The following is a 22,930-nucleotide window of genomic DNA, read 5'->3' on the forward strand; positions in this document are numbered from 1 at the left end:
AATATCATGCAAAAATGAAAGAGTTCAGTGAGAACACTGTCATGTTTCTGGTACAATTTTTTTGAAAAGTAAGCTGGCCGTGCAATGAGTGATTCAAACCACCAAAACGAAAGAGCCACCCTGCTCCTGGAAATGTGTCCTAAGGAATTAATTCTTGCATTAATTAATTAATGCAAGAAAGCATTCCCTGCAACATAAGCTGTAATAACGGGAGGAAAAAAGAAAACAATACATTGCCCCAAAATAAGAGAATGGTTACGTAACTCATGGATCACCACCTTAATGGAACATTATGCACCTCTTAAATGTATTATTCATGGACTCTACAGCAACAAAAACTAATAGTAATTTTAAAGCTAAAAGAATGATATTTATCCTTTAATCACAACTATGTAATCATTCCATCTGAACAGGAATAAAGGTTGAAAAAAATTTTTTAAAGAATAATTCATTTGTTGTGTGACAGAATTGTGGGCATACTTGTAGGAAGGGGTTAGATTTTTGTGACTGTGGTTTTAATGTTTTCTGTGTAACAGAAAAGCATTTCTGGTAAATTAGCACCCATCTTTGAAAGGCTGGGATGTTGGATCCCATTTGCTATTGCCCACAGTCCAGAAGACGGGTCTTTCAATGTGGAACAATAAAGTGATATCAGTGGTTCCCAAACTTGAAGCTCAAAAGAGTGCACTGTCTTTAAAACACCGGCCAGCCTTGACTAGCTGTACACTGACTGAGGCATCTCTGCCCCTCCTCTTTGCACAGAAAAGACAGCGGCCTAATTTTGTGAATCATCTCAGGGTGGTCATTTCTTGTCTTCTGAGTTAGGATTGAACCTTTCTAAACAGTCAGAAGTCATTCTGAGCCAATCCTCGTCAGTAAGGAGAACAAAAGAAAGCAGAGCCACGCCACCCTCTGGAGAAACACTCTTTTGAGGGAAGCACTCCAAGCTTACTGCAAAAACACCGGCACAATGAGAAAAGCTAATTGAAGGTACAAAGTCTTCCCCGTTACAAACTACAGAATTTAGAATCTCAGTTACTTATGAAATTTTTATTTGATCCAGAGGCCCAGAGGTTAAACGTCAAAATCACAACAACCCAGATGAACCTTACAAATTTAACGTGCAAAGGAAAAAGCCAGACACAGAAGAGCATGTTTATATGAATCAGTTTATACGAAGTTCAAAGACAGGACAGATCACCTTCCGGTGTTAGAAGTCTGGGTAGTAGCTACCTTGAGGAGTAGTGAAGGGGAACAGCTGGGGGGATGGGTGAGGAGGGCTCCTGAGGGGCTGGCAATGTTCGTGTCTCATCCTAGGATGTGGTTACACGCTGTGCTTCCTTTGTGATAATCCACTGAGTGGAACACTTACCAATTATGCATTTTTTGTATGTGTGTGATACTTTAACTTTAAAAACGTGAAAAAAACAACAACAGTACAAGAACGAAACAGTCAGGCTACCTTCCCCAGAAGGGGCTCAGGAACTGGCACCAAATTAGTTAAGGAAAGAAAAGATGTGACGGGTAGTTCAAGGATAAAGTCTGAGGACTGCATGGCAGTGTGTGAATGACCCTGGCTGCTGCTGCAGGTGGTAAGAAAAAAGACACAATCGGCAATCTCTGCACCTGTGCTTTCCCATCAGGCATCTTTCCGAGTGCTGGGTTTGCTGGAGATTTCCACTGTGGATATTGTTGCCCGTTCTGGAAACACGATGTTTCACCAGCAGCTCCTATTTTCCTCAAAATGTGTGATGGTGCAACTCCCGTTCAAAGATGGGAGATCGGGGGGGGGGGGCGGTATAAATGTCACCTCCACTACTTCTGTTCATCCCTCAATAGGTGAGGTACCATCTTTGCAGAATCTCCGTTTTCAAGTTTCCTCTGGGAGGATTCTGTTTCTCTAACTTGAGCTCTTCAGCCAGTGCTTCATGGCCAACTGGCTGACGGAACAAAGCTGATCTCTGACCTGTGGACACTGGCTGCGCCTGGCAGTGGGATGCTGGCTAAATCAGGTACCACCAGAAAAAGCCCAGGGTCTGGAGGCAGGCAATCCTGAGCTCAGCCCTTGACTCAGGTCTTAGGCAGAAATCTACTCAGCTTGTCCTGCCAGGTAGAGGGGACAGGATTTGGAGGTGGGATGGGGGAGAAAAGGAACAGAAGTCCCTGTTATACTGCCTTGGGTTAGACATCGAGAGGTGCCCCCAACCCTGGGAGGGTTAGGACTGCCCTTCCTACTAAATTTCCTTCTGCTCTGGAAGGAAAGGTGACTGTGCAAGAGCACGGGGCTGCGGAGGGGGCAGTGGAGCCCCTGCCTGGCTGAGGCCCCTGTGCTCAAGCAGGAGATCCTCCTGAGTAGAGGAGATGCGCTCCGCTCCTAAAACTAGACGTCCTCGCCTGCTGGCAGCCGCGTGGGGTGCTCACTCCAGGATATACAAAGCCCCCAGCCTCGTGACCAGCACTTAGAAAATGCACAGCACCTTGGCGAGGATGTGGTGAAAAGGGAACACATACACTGTTGTCGGGAATCTAAACTGGTCCAACCACAATGGAAAATAATACGGGGTTTCTCAGAAAATTAGAAACTGACCTACCGTATGATCCAGCAATTCCACTACTAGTATATACCCAAAGGAAATGAAAATGGGATTTCAATGAGATATATGCATTCCCACATTTACTGAAGCATTATTCACAATAGGCAAGATACGGAAACAACTTAAATGCCCATCAACAGATGAATGGATAAAAAACATGTGGTGTGCACGCGCGCGCGCACACACACACACACACACACACACTGGAATATTATTTGGCCGTGAGAAAGGACAATATCCTCCATTTCCAACAATATGGATGGACCTTGAGCACATGATGCTAAGTGAGATAAGTCAGACAGAGAAAAACAAGTACTGTATGATATCACTTATACGTGGAATCTAAAAAATCAAAAGCAAAGAGTAAAATACTGGTTAATGGGGATGAGGGAGAGAAGGAGGGAGGGATAAAAACTGATGTTATTTAAGGGTACAAACTTGCAACAAGTAGTACATATGCCATAGTGATGCTTTTTTTACTTTTTGGCTGCACTACACAGCATGTGGGATCTTAGTTCCCTGGCCAGGGATCGAACCCACGCCCCCTGCAGTGGAAGCACAGAGTCTTAACTGCTGGACCACCAGGGAAGTACCACCATAGTGATCTAACACACAGTATAATGAATATAGCCAACAATACTATACTACAGCTATGTAATGAGATAGGTATCACTGCAATGGCAATCATGTTATTGATACAATATATAAATGCATCAAAGCAACATGTTATACACCTTACATTTACCTAATGTTGTATGTCAAATATATTCAATAAAATTAAAAAATACTTAATCATCACAAGAAAGAAATTTTAACTAGGTGATGGATGTTAACTAAACTTATTGTGGTAGAGTCACTCCACAATATATACATATATCAAATCATTATGTTGTACACCTTAAGCTAATACATTATATATGAGCTGTATTTCAATAAAACTGGAAAAAAGCTTTAAAAAAAGGGTAGCATACACCACCTGCTGGCTTCCTTTGTTTCCTCTGCACCCTCATCTGCTCAGTGAGTTTCCCCGAGGATGGTCCCAGATGCTTAGTTTCTTTAAAAAGAGCTCTATATAAAGCCAGGGCCCAATGGAGTGGCAGAAAAATCTTAAACCGTCAGAAGAAAATAAAACTGTCCCCTTGTCTTCTGGCATTTGGATTCCATCAGAAACCAAAGAAAGACAGTGATGGAAAACCTCTGTTTTAAGGCAGCATGTTTGGAATATCTGCTAAATTAAATAACTCCTGCCAAATCAAACTTCATGTGTACCTCAAACTTGAAGGAACGCTAAAATATTTAAAGAAAGAAATCTGCATAAGTATGAACTATTACTCATAATATCTGGAGGCATAAAAGTGAAAATGCCTTCTTATGACTGTTTATCCAGTCTTACTGAAAAAGGTGGTATTTTGCATAAGCAAATTTTTCAGAAAACTGCCTTTACCCTTTGCAACACTGATACTCTTTAAATATTAACTCTTGCACTGTGCCTTCCTAAAGAAGGAATATTTGAGAGAAGAGTAATTTGATCTTTCCTAAATGACACAGACGATGTAGATTAATCACCATAAATATTCATTTGTACACTGTGTCGAGAGTGGCTGGGAACATGAGAATACCGATCCCTAACGGAGCAGGTATACGTACACCTCTTAGAATGAACCCACACTCAATGTGAACCCAATACACCTCCCCAGAACCCCACTGCGGTAAGCTGATAATGCCCTCCCCCCAAAATACCCAGGTCCTAAACCCCAGGACCTATAAACATTACGTCATATGTAAAAGGGATTTTGCAGATGTGCTCAAGTTAAAGATCTTGAGATAGGAGATGAGCCTGGATTATCCAGGTGGGCCCAATGAAATCACAAGGGTCCTTACAAGAGAGAGGCAGGGGGTTCAGACTCCAAGAGGAGATGTGATGAAAACAACAGAGGGAGAGAGAGGGGGGTGAGAACGATGGTGCTGGCTTTGAGATGAAGGGCGTGCTCGTAAGCCAAAGGATACAGGCAGCCTCTAGAAGCCAGAGAGGTTACAGAAACAGATTCTCCCCTGGGGCCTCCAGGAGCAATGCAGCCCTGCTGACAGCTTGATTTTAGACTTCTGACCTCCAGAGCTGTCACATAATAAATCTGTGTTGTTTTAAGCCACTAAACTTGTGGTAGCTTGTTACAGCAGCCACAGGAAACTAATACATCCCCATACACAGGAAACTTCATCACCCCCATGTTACAAATAGGGATGAGAGAGCACCTGTTCAAGGTCATTCGGACAGGAAGTGGTTCCGACCTGGGACTGCCCCCGTGAGCACAAGGTTTTACTCACTCTGCCGTACTGCCTCTCTACATAGCCTGTTACACACGGGTCTGCCGCCTAAAGTGAGCAGAGCACCCTGCAGGAAGCATAACAGGCATCTGGCAGCAGGTGTTTTGCAAAGCACACATGCATCTTCGCAGTTCTGGCATCTGCAGTCATTTGTGCGACGGCAACTCAGAACAGAAGTAGCTGCAGCGGTAAACAGGCAGTTTAAGAAGTCTCTGTACTTTAACGGCTGAACTTGAAGCAGCTTAGGGACGGATGATTCTCTGTAATTAGTACATCAGTTTTGATACAAGGAGGAATGGATCAGCATTAGACAGAGAAAGAAACAGAAGGCAGAGCTCGATAAAAGACCAGGAAAGAGCAAGGCACCAGAAAGGATTAAATTAGAGTCTCTGTGCCAGGTATGTGCAGCCGAGACCCCTCTACCCAGGTGAGGTTGTAGGTAACCAAGCCTTATTCCACAGTTAATCTGTGTATTAGTCTAAGCTAACTGTTCAGTAAGCTGTACACTTCATTTTCTAGTATGAGCTCAGTTATTCTTTTTTTTTAATTGGAGTATTTTTGCTTTACAATGTTGTGTTAGTTTCTGCTGTGCAACGAAGTGAATCAGCTCTATGTATATATATATATCCCCTCCCTCTTGGACCTCCCTCCCACCCCTCCCCCATCCCACCCACCTAGATCATCACAGAGCACCGAGCTGAGCTCCCTGTGCTATACAGCAGGTTCCCACTAGCTATCTGTTTTACACATGGTGGTGTATTTCTGTCAATCCTAATCTCCCAATTCGTCCCACCCTCCTCTTCCCCCACTGTGTCCACATGTCTGTTTTCTACATCTGCCTCTTTATTCCTGCCCTGCAAATAGGTTCATCTGTACCATTTTTCTAGATTCCACATATATGTGTTAATATATTCTTATGGTTTATAAAAACCTCAGAAGAAGAGCTTCAGGTGGCCCCAGACAGGGTGCACACAGAAACTGGGACTCCTGGGTCCTAAAGTCAGCCCTCCCCTCTCCTGCCCATCAGCCAGACACCAGCCCGTGAAGATAAGCCACGGAAACCTACTGTGTTCACTGCTGTTGCCCCTCTCCCACCCCTGACCCTCGACCTTTTCTCCAGGAGTAAGTTGGAGGAAGGCTAAGAGGGACGAGACCAGTCTCACTGAAGCCTAGTGAATGAACCTGGTAAGATCAACCATCTGGCTGCTCAGGTACCATTTTCTTTTAACTTCTTGGTTCTAGAGTGTATGTTTATAGAAGTAAAAAGACTATGGATGAGTGCAGCTACTCTATGCTAGAGTGACTGTGTTTTTCAGAGGAAACTCCATACTTACATCTCCTAGAATATTTCAATGTGTAGCCATGGGATCTCTTATTATAAATCGAAGAAGCAAGGGAAAAAGTGGTACTTCCTCCACTCAGACCTAATTTCCACATTCAGCTCTCCACTTGTCCAGTTATTACACACACAAGAGTGCTTGAAGCTTGGATAATTCCTCTTTGTAAATTTTACCAGAAAACTTCTTATCTCCAGTGTATGAGGGCAGGTTGGATTGGGAGAAGGAGGGGACCCAAAGGAATTAGCACTGAACTTCAAAGAGCTTTTTATTTCATGATTAGAGAATTCTTGTTTGATTAGGTAACCTAAAGGCACTGCACCATTTAACCTCCCTCATCTGCTCTGGGTGGGCAGAATCATGTATAAAACTGTAGACCACACATCACGTGTCTAGACCCTCTCAAGTCAAAAGCGGGGAGATGTGTTACCAGCGTGATTTCTGTGTTAAATTCTTGCACCCGCTGGCATACATGCAAAGGGTTTAATCGGGCCCTTTATAGATCAGTATCTCTCTTCGTACATTATCAACTGGCAAACCTTTCCAGCAGAAACCTTCACCCATTCTGGCCTATCTCTTCTAAGGCACAGTAATGAGCTCCTCTGGGAAACAGGAATGAATAAACAGGAATAGATCACTTTAAAGAAGCCAATACAAGTGAAAAATGAGATTCGCAATCAGGTACAGGAGAGGGTAATTACTCAATTCCTTTTTACTTCATTAAAAGATACCCAGGAAGATTCATTTAACAGTGAGTCCCTCTACCGTATTCTAAGATCTCTAACTCACAAGCATTTGATTTGCTAGAACCCTCTGGGGGATGAGACGCAGAAAAGAGCTGGCACTTCCTGAGCGCTCCTACGTCCCACCCACTCTATGTAAGGCACTTTACATTCTCCTTCACTCATCAATCAGCAAAACTTCATGGAGCACCTACTGCAAGTCAGGCACTGTTAGGTGCTGGGGATACAAAACAAAACCAATAGCGTAAGTCAAAACTCCCTGCTTGAGGAGCTTACAGTCTAGTGGAAGACACAGAAAATCATGAAAAAATATATATATATTGCACATTAGAGAAAGATAGCTCGAAGAAGAAACAGTAAGAAACATGGAAGAAAGTATGAAGTTAGTGGGAGAGTTCCAGCGGTAGAGACAAAAAAAAGACAAACAAGAAAACTATACAGTACACTAGAGAAAGATAAGCCAAAAGAAAAACATAAACACGAGGGGATTTGGGATGATCTGGTGGAATGCTGAGATTTTAAACACACAGTGTAGAGGGAAGAGACACGAGAACATATGTATATGTATAACTGATTCACTTTGTTATAAAGCAGAAACTAACACACCATTGTAAAGCAATTATACTCCAATAAAGATGTAAAAAAATAAAAAATAATAAAAAATAAATAAATAAACACACAGTGTAGCCAAGGGAAGGCCTTCCTGAGAGAAGGACTCTCGAGTGGGACCTGAAGGCCATGAACGAAGTATCCATTCAGGCATCTGGTGGGGAGAACACACCAGGCAGGGGGAGGGCAAGTACCCTGAGGTGGGCATGAACCTGGCAGACCTGCAGAGCAGGGAGGAGACGGATCCGTCTGGAGAGAGCAGCGCAGATGAAGCCAGGGATGGGGGCGGGGTGAGGGGGTCAGAGAGATCACGGTTAGGATTTTGGCAGTTACTCTGAGGCGCGTGCAACAGGACTGACTGTGGGGACAAGGCCGAAGCAGGAAAAGCAGCTGGGATGCTACTGCAAGAACAGAGGCAAGAGGGGACGGCGGCCAAGCCGTGAGGACGCCCAGAAGTGGCAGAATTCTGGATCACGTCGAGGCAAGAACACACAGGATTTGCTAGAGGACCATCTGCAGGGTGTGAGCAAGACAGTCAGGAGTGAGTGACTCGAAGTTTCTGACCCGAGCGCCTGAAAAGGAGCTGCATTTACTGAGATGGCGTAGAGCAGGGGTCGGCAAACTGCGGCCCACGGGCCGAATGCAGCCTGCTTCCTGTTTTGTAACAGCTGGGGATTAAGAATGGCTTTGACATGTTTCAAGGTTTGTGAAAACAAACAAACTAACTAAAACAAAGAAGAATATGCAGCGGAAGCCCTAGGCGGCTCTCAAAACCTAAAAAATGTACTGTGTCTTTAGAGAGTTTGGTGGCCCCTAGACCACAGGAGACGCACGTGCTAAGTCTGAGGGGCCTTCCAGACACAGGCACAGATGCTGAGTGGGCAGCGGCAGATGCAGAGCTGAAGGCTGGGGGCGAGGACGGGGCTGGAAATGGAAGTTTGGAAGCCTTCACATAAATGGTGTGTAAAGCCATAAGGCAGAGAGGATCACCTAGGGTGAGGGTGCAGAGGGAAGGGTTCTCGCATGGAGCCCTGCGGCCTGGCAAGATGTAGAGGTCAGAGCTGAGGGGGCACCAGGAAAGGAGACTGAGGGGCGGCCAGAAGCATGGGAAGAAGCCCAGACGAGGGGGGTGCGGCGCCTGCCCTTCCAACCTTGCAGCCACTAGGCGAGGGGGGTGTAATTATCCCCACTTCACTGAGGAGGAGACTGAGGCTCAGAGGAGTCACTGAGCCGAGGCCACCCCACCAGGCAGTGGCACGCGAGTCTCAAGCCTGCCAGCTCTGCCTACTTCACGCAGCTCCTCTGAGGAGCAACCTGCTGAACTATTACTGACACAACTGCACGGAAAACCAAATAAGTTCAGGCAGGCTTTAAAGCCATGACTGCTTCTAAATAAAGAGCTAACTCTATGGTTACAGGCTGGGAGCCTCATCAATGTAGCCAGGCCCCTAGTATGAGCACATTTCCCCGAGGAATTCAAAGCATGTTTCAGCTGTTGTCAAACAGCTCATGAAGCCGTCCAGTTTACCCAAAGAAATAATAATTAAATGAGAAAAACTAGATGTCCACAAAAAAAGAAGAAAAAGGAATAATATGTGTATGCATAATATTATAATTTTTAAAAGAGTATCTTGCAAAACAATGTACTAGAGCAAAGATCATCAAAACAAACCAAAATCCCAGAATACACCCAACATCTTGAGAAATTCTGGCATTTCAAAACAAAATGGAAAGGACTGATTTCTCAATAAATATGTTGAGTCAACTGATAACTGTTGAGAAACAAAGAATCCTATGACAGACCTTGCACCAGAATAAATGTCAAGAATATTAAATTTCATACATGTTATAAACCCACAAAATAAAACTTGAAGAAAATACAAAAGAATTTTCCCCTAAGATGGGGAAGGTTTCCTTTAACATAGAGAAATAAATGGAAATAGGAAAATACATAAAGGAAGAGACTGACCAATTTAAATATGCTAAGTTATTTCGCATCTATATATAAAAAGATACACTAAAAACATAGAAGCAAATGGTAAGTTGGAGGGAAATATTTGCACACTATGACAAACCACTGAGATACAAAAAGCTTTCAGAAGTCAGCAAAATAAAATGTGAGTACTACCAAAAAATGGGTGAGAGATGTAACTAAAATTGTTTAAAGCTTTTTTAAAACTGAAAAGGAAAAGAAGAGCCTATAGTTACAGAACAGATCACCAATGGAGATGAACAGCTGGTCTACAACCCAGGACTCCACTCACCAGGCTGGCCTTTGAGAAGGCATGACACCACAGCAAGGGTCAAAACAGACACACAAAGGAGTCCCAGCAGGCCTGGGGAAGAAGTGGTCACCCCAAAGTGAGACCAGAGAAAATGACACTGCACCGCACATTTCCACATCTGAAGCACTCTATTACACTTGCCTCCTAGAATCACAGAGCATCAAGGCTAAAGAGACCCAAGAAACGTTAAGGTCTCACGTCCTTATTTTGCAGCATAACAAGACCGAGGCCCAAGTAGGGAAGAAGCTGGCCCACGAGGATGCCCCTGTCCCACTGTCCTCCTGGTGGTCACACCCAAGAACTGATGCCCTTCTTCACAGACTGGAGAGTGTTTGAAAATAAGACATGACTTTACAAAATACCTCATCCTCCCAAGAATGTCAGGAAAGAAAATGAAGAGTAACAGTGCAAACTTCCTGCTTTGTTAAGAAAATATTTCATAAAGTCTTTTGGGAAGGTCGTGTTACTGCTTTGACTCCACACACATATTTGTCCATCTGAACTCCCCTTCCTGCTGAAGAGCTCAGGGAAGCAAGTGAAGTGACAGACGGGACAGGCTGAGTGTCCCTGGGATGCCTGCTGTGATACCACTACTTATACCAACCCCATCCCTGCATGACCCAGGACGGCCTGTCCACGATCCCTGATCAGACACGTGCCCCATCTTCTCAGAGCCGGGCACGAGGCCACAGTGCCCTTCCCAGCCCTCCAGACCTGCCCTCACAGCCCAGTGGACACGCCACACCTCCCTGGCTCTGGGGACGGCCGCTTCTCATAACTGGCGCTGTATCATTAGGGATTTCAGCGAATATTGTGTGACCATGTCAAGAAATACCAGTGAGGCTTATTGCTGGAAGAGGTGTAAGAATTCACAAATGATTACAGGACTTAATGCTTTCATTACTCAGGATACGACTGCTTTGCTGTCATTGTATCTTTAATTACTTTGATTATGGATTTTTAAATTTTCAGCACACTGCTTAAGTCTGAACAGCAGGGCTCTGGCTTTGGTTCAGCCTGAGGCAAGCCCTGGTCCTCAATTCTGATGAATCCCAGGCCGAGCATTCGGCCGAGCCCCTCGAGCTCCCTGACGGCGCACAGGACGAGATCCCCTGGAACAATCTTAAAATAAAGGTAGAACCTAGTGGCTGGATCATCCTCTACGCTCTGAAATCAAAACTCTCTGTTGAAATCACTTCAGTTTTCATAGTGGACTCCAAGTTTTGTATATCATTGTGCTAAAATAACAACTCATTGGTATAGTTTATTAATCTCATCACATGTGATATTGACAAGACCCTCCCAGAACTGGGGTCTAAAGGAACATTTTAAATGTTATATTAGGTCTTTTATGGTTTGGCTGCCTGTCTTCCTAAAATAATTTTGTGATTCAGCCTTTCTTTCTCTGTCGGGCCCCTCTCAAGGCGACCTTCCCGGTCACTGAGACGCACACCCTCCTCCCCAGAGCTCCCGGCCCCTCGTGTCACAGCGCCCGCCTTCCCCATGGCCCACAAGCTTCTCTTCCTCCTGCTATAGCCTAGAAATTTCTTGAAAGCAGGAACTGTTCCTTATTGACCCTGTACCCCAGGCAGAGGGCAGCACACAGGAAGAACTGGGTCAGTGGTTCTTGGTGAATGAATGAAACCTGAAATCCACTTAGGTGTACTTTATCAAGGTCAAACCTGCCCAAATGCTGTTTGTATTTTAGACTGAGTCTCATTTTGGACTGAATACGGGAACCCTGAGGTAGCTTGGATGATAAAGAGCATGCCCTTGAAGCATCAAGTCAGGTGTGGTCACGGCCACCCCTCAGGACCATCAGGCTCGGGTGGGGATGGAGGGCTGAACAGGACTGAAACTTCCAGATCAAGGCCTCCTGAGGATGCCTTACTCCCTGAAGGAGCGTCCCCTCCACATCCACCCCCAACAAGTGCACGCGCACGCGTGCGCGCGCACACACACACACACACACACAGCGAGTGTTTAGCAAGCACTGGTGGGGTCAGCACAGCTCCAGCACTGAGCACGGAAGCAGGCGAGCTCACTCTGCTCTCCTTCGCAACGGAAGTTCCAAAGACAGAGGCTCCTTCCTGCTCGAGGTGCAGCCACAGTTTCCGCTGGACTCGGGATATAAGATTCCAACCACACTTTCGGGGGGAAAAGCTCCCTGTGGGGTCACTCACTCACCGTCAGCAGTGTGAAGGAGCTTGTGACTTTTCAATGTCCCTTTTGACTTGAATTTCTTGCCACACATGTCACATAGGTGGGTCTTCTCAGTGCTATGACGGTTCATATGAGCCTTGAGGTTACTCTTGCTACGAGTTGCATACTCACACAAAGAACATTTGAAGGGCTTCACACCTACCGGAGGAGAAAAAACAGATATACACGTGTATTCACGTATACATGTGTGTATCAGAAGGAACATATATGTATACATATCTACACACACGTCTCCTTGTCCATTTTGAATAAAGCAGTGCATGCTGGTCCCTAAACACGCCGCACACTTCCCCAGGCCACACTCCTACCCGTGCTACGCCTCCCAACTAGGAAGCCCTTTCCTCCTGGGCCTGCAGTAGAATTCCTTGCCTCCCCGTCAGCGCACCCAAATCCTGCCTGTCACTACTGCTGCACTGCTCACAGCACTTTACAGTGGGTAGCTTACACCTCCTCTCCCCACAGTCTGGAATCTCTGAGGGCACAGACTCGAGCATTTGGAGCAGCAGACGTTTACTCACCTGAGTTGAGTTAAAGTGACAGAAATTAACCAAGGGCCTTGCAAAAGCCACCAGGATCAGGTGCACAGGATCACACGTGAGAGCGTATCTCAGTTCACAAAATAAGCAGAGCTTTACCACGCTAGTCGCCGCTGTTGGGCTAACGGCTCGACTGCAGGGGCATCTTACCCTTTGGCTACTCCTCCTTCGTTCCACAGACATGTACCGAGGACCTACTCTGTAGTAAACACCGAGGGCTGATTTCAAGGCGCGAAGCCCTGACCCAGCCTTCCCTGTCCAGAGGAAATGGACCGGCAAAGAGCCCTTACCACCGGGTGCGACGCGCTGATGGGGGAGGGGAGCTGTGCCTGCACCTGAACACGGGGTATGACAGGCACGTTTCAGTGAGCCCAGCATGGCCACCCCTCGTCTGTACTACCTGCGACCTTGCAGTCGAGGAGCCCAGGCTTTAACGCGGCTGCGGGGTGTGCCCGGCGGCACAGAGCGGAGGCACGTGCGTGCTGGTCAACGAAAAAGCAGCTCCCAGCCTCGGCTTCGGCCCAGCTCCTCCTGCCGTGTCCAGGTTCCTACTCCATCAGCTACTGTTCTCTTTACTGAACCGTTCGCTTGATCCCAGATCGTAGAAAATACTTATTCCTTCTCCCTGTGGAGCCGTCCTGCTTGCCTGCCACCAGCACCGCAGGTTCCTAACTCACAGGAAGGGCCCTCCCTGGCCCCAGGCCTCCCAGCCTCATCACCAGGAGAGTAGCGTCCTCTTCCAGGGGCAGAGGCACAGCCCCGCCGTCCCTAACAGCACCCTGACCTCCAACTGCCCAGCATCCTAGAGCGCGGCCCACATCTCCCTTCACAGGCAAGCACCCCAAGGCATGGCCTACCTTCCTCCTCGCCCGGCTTCATCTCCACCCAGTCTTCCCCAGCCGGAATCAGAGGACTCTGCCGTCCTCCTGGCCTTCCTTCACCCGAGACACCAGCAACTGCCCCCCAACCCCCCGCCTACCACCACCAGAGCCCGGGAGGCAGCCACCAGAGTTACCACCATGACCAGGCCAGCGCCGTTGCTGCTCTCCTGAAGCTTGCTTTCCGCCCAGGAGTTGTGGTGATTGCCTTAACTACAGCTCCAACCGGAGCCGTGAAGAATGCACATCGCTGCGCACCGCAACTGCAGCTGAGTAATGCTTTAAATCTGGCTGACGGACACATTTCTCAGCACACTAAAGAAATTCTAACCACAGGGGATGTGGAGATATAGCTTCCTCCTAAAGAATTCCCAAAGGAAACACAAAATCACAGAGGGGCTCCATTTTGATGGAGGAATACTCACCTTCATGAGCCCAAATATGACGCTGAAGGTCTGAGCCATTCTTCATGAAATAGAAATCACAATACGGGCATTTCATGGCTCTCTTTCCAATGAGCCCTTTCAGCTGCACCCTCCTCCCGAGAACCTCGGAAATGGTGCTCATGGAAACCTCTAGAAGAAAAGCAGGATGAGAACTAGAAGCAGCCAAAGAACTGTGGTTCAAGTTAGACGTCAGTGAGCCTCCTGACAGAACCTGCACCTCCGCTCAACCCCAGCAGCTCTGAGGAGGCGAGTTAACCATGTGCCTCGTGGTGTCACGTGATAGGACTTTTGCCTAAAAAGTCAAACCAGAATCTAAGCGAGTCTCAGAGCTAAATTTCTGTTAACACAAAATGTGTGGGATGGAGAAACAGTATCACGAGGCCACAGTAGGACAAAGGCAGAATGTGAAACCACTCAGGAAAAGAGACTCAGTTTCCCCAACAAATTAACGTCATGGGGAAAAAAGCAGGGCTGGGGGTGTCCTGCAGAACACAAGAAACTTAGGTGACATAACAACTCGATTCAAACAAACCAACTGTAAAAAGGAAGTCTGTGTCAACTGAGGAAACTTTAAATGGACTAATACTAACTGATAATAAGAAACTACTTTTAATACTGTTTTAATGGTGATGTGTTAGCTCTGTTTTTTAAAAGTCCTTGTTAGTTGGAGATGCAGGCTGAAGCTTTTTTATGGGGAAATCACATCATGTTGGGATATACCGTAGAATATTTGAGGGAAAAAAGTGGGGGTCAGTTTCTGCCAGCAGCTTGACCAAACGTAGACAACTATGGAAGCCGAGTTATGGGTACCTGGCTGTTCTTTATATTATTCTGTGTATTCTGTACCCATTTGAAATTTTACATAATAAAAAATTTAAAATAATAAGCAAAAGTTGAAGGGGTTAAATGGGTATCCCTGGCCCACACTGGACACAGGTTACACAGGACACGGGTTAACACGGGGAGGACAGAACTGGGCGGTCAGAGAATCACATAACCCACGTGTCCCCACGTGGAGGAAGGCCATGAGGCTCCCCGATCCCAGAAGAAACATGAGGGTTAGCGTACTTCCGTTATTTCTTCATTTTTCTCCAGTATCATCTTTAATCAGTGGGTCAGTTCCCCAATAGGAGGAGCAGACACAAAGTAAGAGAAAGAGAAAAGGGACACGGACCTAGCTGCTCTGTTCTCCATTTATGCACACACAGCATACATCTGCACTCCTGGGCCCCGAGCAACGTGGCACCGGGGGTCTGGGGACAAGCCGCTAAGGATGGCGGCCCTGCCTCAAGGCTCTTGGGCAGCGGGAGAATACCAGTGCCTAGAGTACAGGGGTGAGTGCACCGTGATGGTCCGCATGGAGGGGGGGCCACCAAAGGCTCCCCAAGGTGGCTCTGAGGGAGGATGTCGAGAATACCCAGGAATTGACTGGGCAGAACCAAGGAGCAGGGTCCCAGGCAGTGAGAACAAAAGTGACAAGGCATGTGACGCCCAGGGAGTTTGGGGCTTGAGGACACCAAAGGTGATGGTCCCTCCAACTCACTGGGTTCCTCAGCCTGGGAGGGAGCCTACACCCCTTGTAAACCGTCACTTGGTTCAGGAACCTACAAAGGGGGCCAAGGAAGTAGAATATGTGTCGGGTCTGCACTGGGTAAGTGACCCATCTAAAGGCAGTCACAGTTACTATTAAAAGGGGAAGGGAGCACAGGGAACTCTACTCAATACTCTGTAATGGCCTATATGGGAAAAGAATCTAAAAAAAAAAAAGAATGGACATATGTATATGTATAAATGACTCACTTTGCTGTACACCTGAAACTAACAGAACATTATAAATCAACTATACTCTAAGAAAAATTTTTTACAAAAGGTGGGGGGAATCATGAGACTGGGGCAGACGTATCTGAAGACCAGATGAAAGGATAAAATGAAGCACATGATTATATAAACTCCTGAGCTTTAAAAAAAAGTTAATTCTTGCCCTTGAATTTACTCATATCTTTATTGCCTCTTATATTTCCATTTAATACAGTTGATATATAATGCTGTGCCTTAAAATAAACATAAGCATCTTAAAATCAATCTCCCACTCTAAGATGCATAACCTTACCGGGATGGTTGGTCTTGATGTGTGACTTTATCAGTCGATCTTCTGAAAAAGACTTTTCACACACAGGACAAGAATAACTCCTTTTGTCCTTAACAGAAAGAGAGCATAATCAATGGACTGTCTCGTTTAAAACTCAGGCTCTGTGGAAAAATACCACCACCACCACCATCACCGTCACAGCTAGATGCACAGCGCGCCTTTCCCAGCGCCTGGCATGCAGCCCGCAGCTGGCCCCGCACAGCCCGGGGAGCTCAAGGGCAGTGGGGCAATGGCCTCACCTGCATTTCAGGAGGGAGGGACGGGCCTTAGAGACAACGGACCTGTGGAGGTGGCCAGGCCAGGGGAGGGCGGGGCTCGGCCTCGAGGTCTACCACGCAGACCAGGGCTGCTCCACAGCCCGACACGTATTCTGCCCTCCAGTGCTCAAGGCATGGTGTGTGTGAGGGGTTCAAATAAGTTATCTTATTGAGACTCGTGACTACTCTTGAAGGACAGGCATTATTACGCTTTTACAGATTAAGAAACCAAGACCAAGGGCAAAGAGCCGCAGGTCTGCGAGAAAGAGGCAGCGTCGGAACCCGAGGGTACGGACGCCCACCCCAGGCTCCGACCACTCCAAGGCCACGTCCCACCCAGGCTGCAGGTAAGGGGCTCGCTCTGTGCATCTGCTGGCTTGTCAACCCACCTGCCTGCAGTGCCACGTTCTCAGTTAGGAAGAAGCTTTTGTGAAGGATCACGCCATTGCTCATCCGCCTTTCCTCTCAGAGTAATGCCATTTCACAAGACAGTTCTTCAGAGGGTGGGTGTTATGGGTTAAATTCTGCCCCCACAGATTCATGTGTTGAAGTCCTAACCCCCAGTACCTCAGAATATAACCTTATTTGGAAATATGGTCATTACAGATGTAATTAGTTAAGATGAGTTTGCAGGCCCTAATTCAATATGACTAGTGTCCTTGAGTGGCATGGACATATATACACTACCAAATGTAAAACAGATAGCTAGTGGGAAGCAGCTGCATAGCACAGGGAGATCAGCTCAGTGCTTTGTGACCACCTAGAGGGGTGAGGTAGGGAGGGTGGGAGGGAGACGCAAGAAGGAGGGGATATGGGGATACATGTATATGTACAGCTGATTCACTTTGTTATAAAGCAGAAACTAACACACCATTGTGAAGCAATTATACTCCAATAAAGATATTGAAAAATAAAAAATTTTTTAAAAAGAGGAAATGTAGACAGAGACCTGCAAGAGGGAGAACACCATGTCTTCATGGGAGAGAGAAAATACCCAAACCCACCCCAAGAGAAGAAAATTACAAGCCAGTATCTCTCAAGAACATAGATGCAAATATTCTCAACAAAATATTAGCACATAAAACCCAAAATGTTTAAAAAGAACTATACACCACAACCAAGTGGGATTTATCCCAGGTACAAGGTTGATTCAACATTCTAAAATCAATTAATGTAATCCATCACATCAACAGGCTAAGAAATAAAAACCACATGATAATATCAATAGAGGCAGAAAAATAATTTGGCAAAATCCAATACCTATTCACGATAAGCAATCTCAGTAAAGCAGGAATAGAGGGGAAGTTCCTCAACTTGATAAAGAATATCTACGAACAACCTATAGCTAACATTATACTTAATGGTGAGAAACCAGAGACTTTCCCACTAAGATTAGAAACAAAGCAAGGATGTCCCCTCCCAGCACTCTGTTTTAACATCATAGCTGAAGTCTTAGCTAATGCAATAAGACAAGAAAAGGAAATAAAATATATAGAGATTGAGAAAGAAGAAATTAAAATTGTCTTTGTTTACAGATGACATAATCACCTATGTAGAAATTCTAAAAGAACAGACAAAAACATTCCTGGAACTAACAAGCGATTATGGCAAGTTACAGGATACAAGGTTAATATACAAAAGTCAATTGCTTTCCTATATACTAGAAATGAACAAGTGGAATTTGAAATTAAAAACACAATACTATTTACATTAGCACACAAAAAATTCAGTGCTTAGGTATAAATCTAACAAAATATGTACAAGATCTATATGAGGAAAACTTCAAAACTGATAAAGGGAATCAAAGAACTAAATAAATGGAGAGCTATTCCAGGTTCAAGGATAGGAAGACTCATTGTTGTCAGACGTCAGTTCTTCCCAATTTGATCTACAGATTCAATGCAATCTCAATCAAAACCTCAGCAAGTTATTTTGTGGGTACTGACAAACTGATTATAAAGTTTATATGGAGAGGCAAAAGACCCAGAAGCCAACAAAAAATACTGGAGGAGAAGAACAAAGTTGGAGGACTGACATTACTCAACTTCTAGACTTACTATAAAGCTACAGCGATGAAGAGTATGTGATACTGGTGAAATAACAGACAAATAGATCAAATGGAACAGAACAGAGTCCAGAAATAGACTCTCTTAAATACAGTCAACGGATCTTTGACACAAGAGCAAATGCTACACAATGGATCAAAGATAGTTATCTCAGGCTTCCCTGGCGGCACAGTGGTTAAGAATCCACCTGCCAACGCAGGGGACACGGGTTTGAGTCCTGGTCTGGGAAGATCCCACATGCCACAGAGCAACTAAGCCCGTGCACCACAACTACTGAGCCCGCGTGCCTAGAGCCCATGCTCCGCAACAAGAGAAGACACTGCAACGAGAAACCCGCACACCACAACGAAGAGTAGGCCCCGCTTGCCGCAACTAGAGAAAGCCCACGCACAGCAACAAAGACCCAACGCAGCCAAAAATAAATAATTAATTAATTTTTAAAAAAAAAGATAGTTATCTCAACAAATGATGCTGAAACTGGACAGGCACATGCAAAAGAAAAAAAAATGAACCTAGACAAAAACCTTACACCCTTCCACAAACATTAACTAATAATGGATCACAGATCTAAATGCAAAATATAAAACTATAAAATTCCTAGAACACACAGGAGAAAACCTGGATTACCTGGAGTATGGTAATGATTTTTTAGATATAACCCCGAAGGCATTACCCTTGAAAAAGAAAAGAATTGATAAACTAGACTCCATTAAAATTAAAAATTTCTGCTCCATGAAAGACACTGTCAAGAGAATGAAAAAACAAGCCACAGACTGAGAGAAAATATTTTCAAAAGTTACATCTGATGAAATAGGCCAAAGACCTGAACAGACACCCTACCAAAGTGGATATACAAATGGCAAGTAAGCATATGAAAAGATGTTCCACATCATATGTCATCAGAGAAATGCAACTCAAAACGACAAGGTACCATTACATACCTACAGAATTATCCAAATCTAGAACACTGACAACACCAAGTGCCGGTGAGGATGTGGGGCAATGGAAACTCTCATTCGTTGCTGGTGGGGATGCAAAATGGTGCAGCCACTTTGGAAGGCAGTTTGTCTCAAAACTGAAATACTCTTATCATATGACCCAACAATTGCACTCCTTGGTATCTATCCTAATGAACTGAAAACTTATGTCCACACAAAAACCTACACACGGATGAAGCAGCTTTATTCATAACTGCCAAAACTTAGAAGCAACCAAGATGTCCTTCAGTATATGAATGGACAAATTGTGGTACAACCAAACAATGGACTGTTATTCAGTGCTAAGAAGAAATGAGCTATCAAGCCATGAAAAGATGTGAAAGAAACTTAAATGCATATTACTAGGAGAGAAAAAGCCAATCTGAAAAGGCTACATATTATATGATTCCAACTATAAGACGTTCTGAAAACAGCAAAATGATGGCGACAGTAAAGGGATCCGTGGTAGCCAGGGAGTAGTGGGGAGAGAGGGGTGGACAGGAAGAGCAAGGAGGATTTTCAGGGCAGTGAAACTACGCTGTGGGGTACTATAATGAGGGGTATGCATCAGTAAACATTTGTCCAGATCCCAAAAATGTGCAGCACCAAGAGTGGAACCCAACGTAAACTATGGACTCTGGGTGTTACTCACGTGTCAACGTAGGTTTATCAACTGTAACAAAGGTAGCGCTAAGGTATGGGATGTCAAGAGTGCAGGAGGCTGTGCACGTGTGGCTATAGTGGGTACACAGGGAAATTTCCATACTTTCTGCCCAGTTTTGCAGTGGCTGATGCCACTGACTTCCACCCAGGCTACATCACAGGGTCCAGGCTTGTCAATGTACTCCCATCAGTGACCTCCTATGCCCTTGACCTTCCAGGTCACCCCATCACTCCCGGCACCTGCACACAGGAACTGGTGCTCTCACGCCCTTTTGAAAGACATCCCGGGCAGCACACACCCTGGAGGAGGCCTGTCGCCACCCCTGGCTGCCCCAGTGTCCTCATCATCAGAGCTGATGGAGGCATTCAGAAGGGCTTTGAAGGAGTTTACACTGATCTCTCCTGAGCCCTTGCTATTTGATTTTTTTTCTTTTAATCTCTGATAGTCTGAAAGCAATTTATCTTAGAGCTTATCAGGGTCCCTCACTTCTTGATGCCTTTGAAGACTGTCGGAAGGATGCAGGCAGTGAGAGAGGGTGTTGGAGAAGGGTGCACTCTAAGGACTCATTTATTTCTTTTGCAGAAACCTCAGTTCCCAACCGGAGATGAAAACCCAAACTGACACAGCAAACTTAAAAAGCACAGTGGTGAAAAGAGTTCTCGGCAGAGGAGGAGAGAGCGCCCCGCGCCGTAATGGCGGTAAAAGAGCCCAGCCCTCGCAGTTTGTTTGCTCTGATGGAAATGGCCTTCAAAGCCACACAGGACTCTTTGAAAGAAGGCAGGTGGCAGCAGGTGGCAGTGGCCATGGGGTGTGGGGCAGGGGCGGGGCGGGAGCAGCTCCGGGGCTGAAGCTCCGAGCACGGCTCGCAGCTCTGGATGAACCCCGCCTTGGCCTACGCCTCTGTGGCAGGTTCCTCGGCCCCCGAAGCCACGGGGCAATTCTCAAGCCTGAAACCAGCGGTGGGTGGAAAATATCAAATCTACCTCCACCCTGCCACCAAGTATATTAACGATCACATAAGTACACCTATAAAGTATCTGACATCAGGTTAAAAAAATAAGGTGGGAGATTCCACTCTGAACAATTTCTCAGGAATAAAAAGGCCACGGACTCACTCATTTATTCCTCAAACCTTCTGGGGCCCCTGTGTTGTGCTGGACATAGCACTGGGGACAAAGGTGGGAGACTCTGGCCCTGCCCTCAAGGGGCTCATAAACTGGTGAGAACTGCCAGCACACAGAGGCCACTAATCATCGTGGGACATAGAGAAGGTGTGACAGACAGGAAAACTGACACTTCCATCGTGGCTCATTTAACAAGTTAGAAAAGAGCCAGAAACGTGCTCCATATGGGATTTCAACTCCAGGCTCTTCCTGTCCACTGAGCACGGCTGAGCGCGGCTCTGCTTTGCAGGCCGTGCCCCTCACTTCCGGCCCTTGGGCTTGCTAACAGGCAGCTGTTTTAGACCCAGGAAACTCCGCTTGCCAGAGGTCCCCAGCACTGCGGACAGATGCTCAAACAGGGCAGCACAGAAACAGGCAGTCTGCGACCACGTAAGAAAAGACCGTACTCTTGCAGCTCTTAGAAAGGAAAAACCTTTTGTCCAATTGCTTTAGTTGAATAACATTTTACTCTACTTTAAAAAAAAAACTATAGACAGACCCATTTATTTCCAGAAAGATATTGGAGGTCGCTCCATCTACTTCTCTGTGTTGGCAATATATTATTTTAGTTTACTTCCAGCAAGGACACGTAAGATTTCATAAATACATTTACCTTTATAGCCAAATACAGTCTACACACTTCTCGAAGACAGGCATTAATTTTAAACATTTGTTGAAAGGCCACCTCACCCTGGATGGAAGCACCACCACCGCTGTTACTATTCCTCCTCCCTCCTCCTGCCACCACTACTAAAAAGGAGGAGCTGGTGTAGTCTGGCCTCCCCGCCATGCCTGGACCTGTGCTGGGTCCCTCACAATCGTTATCTCACTAACTTCCCACAGCAACCCCGGAGGCGGGGACTGCCACCCCACTTTACAGACAAGAGGTCAGAGAGGTTAGGCAGTGAAGCCACACCACTTGCAGATGGTGGAGTCTGAACGCCAAAATGTGCCCACTCTTCCCAAGTGTGGACTTGTAACTGCTACAGTGCCCTGAGCGTTGGGTGCCTGAGAGATCTTCTGAGAAGGGACACGAGCCAGAGACAAAGGGGACAGACTGACATATCCTGAACATACACCACAAGCTCGACTTCCTGCTATGTCAAATGTCTGTATCAGGGCGAACTTATTTAAACAACAGGTTCCCAGGTCCGCCCCCCCAAATTATGGTGGAGGTCTGAGCCAGGAATCTCATTCATAACGTGTACCCCCAAGTAATTCTGATTCAGGATGTCATAACTTACATCATCGGGGTCAGTGACTTACAAAGTTATTTAATGGGACCTACACAGGAGGTCACCCATTTGACATCACCACCCAGAACATACTTGCACACACAGTGGCATATAAACACACTGAAACACAGGACAAAAGGTCTCAGAAAACAATACCTATTACCTTGTCATGGGTAAATAGTGCTGATCATTTCTATTTCATTCTATTCCATTTCATTTTTAAGATAAACTGGTTGTAATCCACTAATTTCACAAACCTATAATGGATCATGACCTGGGGGCTGAAAAAACACTGACCTGGTTGTTCTATACTTAATTTCTAGTTTAATCCTCACAATCCTGAGAGGTCGGAGAGAGTTCCATATCTCCATTTGACAGATGAGAAAACTGAGGCTTAGGGAAGCTAAGCAATTTGCCCAGGATCACAGAGGTGGATATGGGGT

At 45.8% G+C, this 22,930-nt stretch overlaps 1 protein-coding gene across 1 annotated transcript in view; it reads right to left on the reverse strand.

Moving 5' to 3' along the window:
• The window catches only part of ZFAT (zinc finger and AT-hook domain containing), a 187,258-nt gene that overhangs the window by 85,877 nt on the left and 78,451 nt on the right, over window positions 1-22,930 (reverse strand). The window contains exons 8-10 of the mRNA XM_060127706.1: window positions 16,087-16,174; window positions 13,956-14,105; window positions 12,081-12,254 (exon numbers count right to left, since the gene is read on the reverse strand). Coding sequence (XP_059983689.1) covers window positions 12,081-12,254; window positions 13,956-14,105; window positions 16,087-16,174 — 412 coding nt within the window. The remainder of the gene's footprint in view (window positions 1-12,080; window positions 12,255-13,955; window positions 14,106-16,086; window positions 16,175-22,930) is intronic.

The sequence above is a fragment of the Lagenorhynchus albirostris genome, chromosome 17 (assembly GCF_949774975.1).
Source record: "Lagenorhynchus albirostris chromosome 17, mLagAlb1.1, whole genome shotgun sequence".
Lineage (NCBI taxonomy): Eukaryota > Metazoa > Chordata > Mammalia > Artiodactyla > Delphinidae > Lagenorhynchus > Lagenorhynchus albirostris.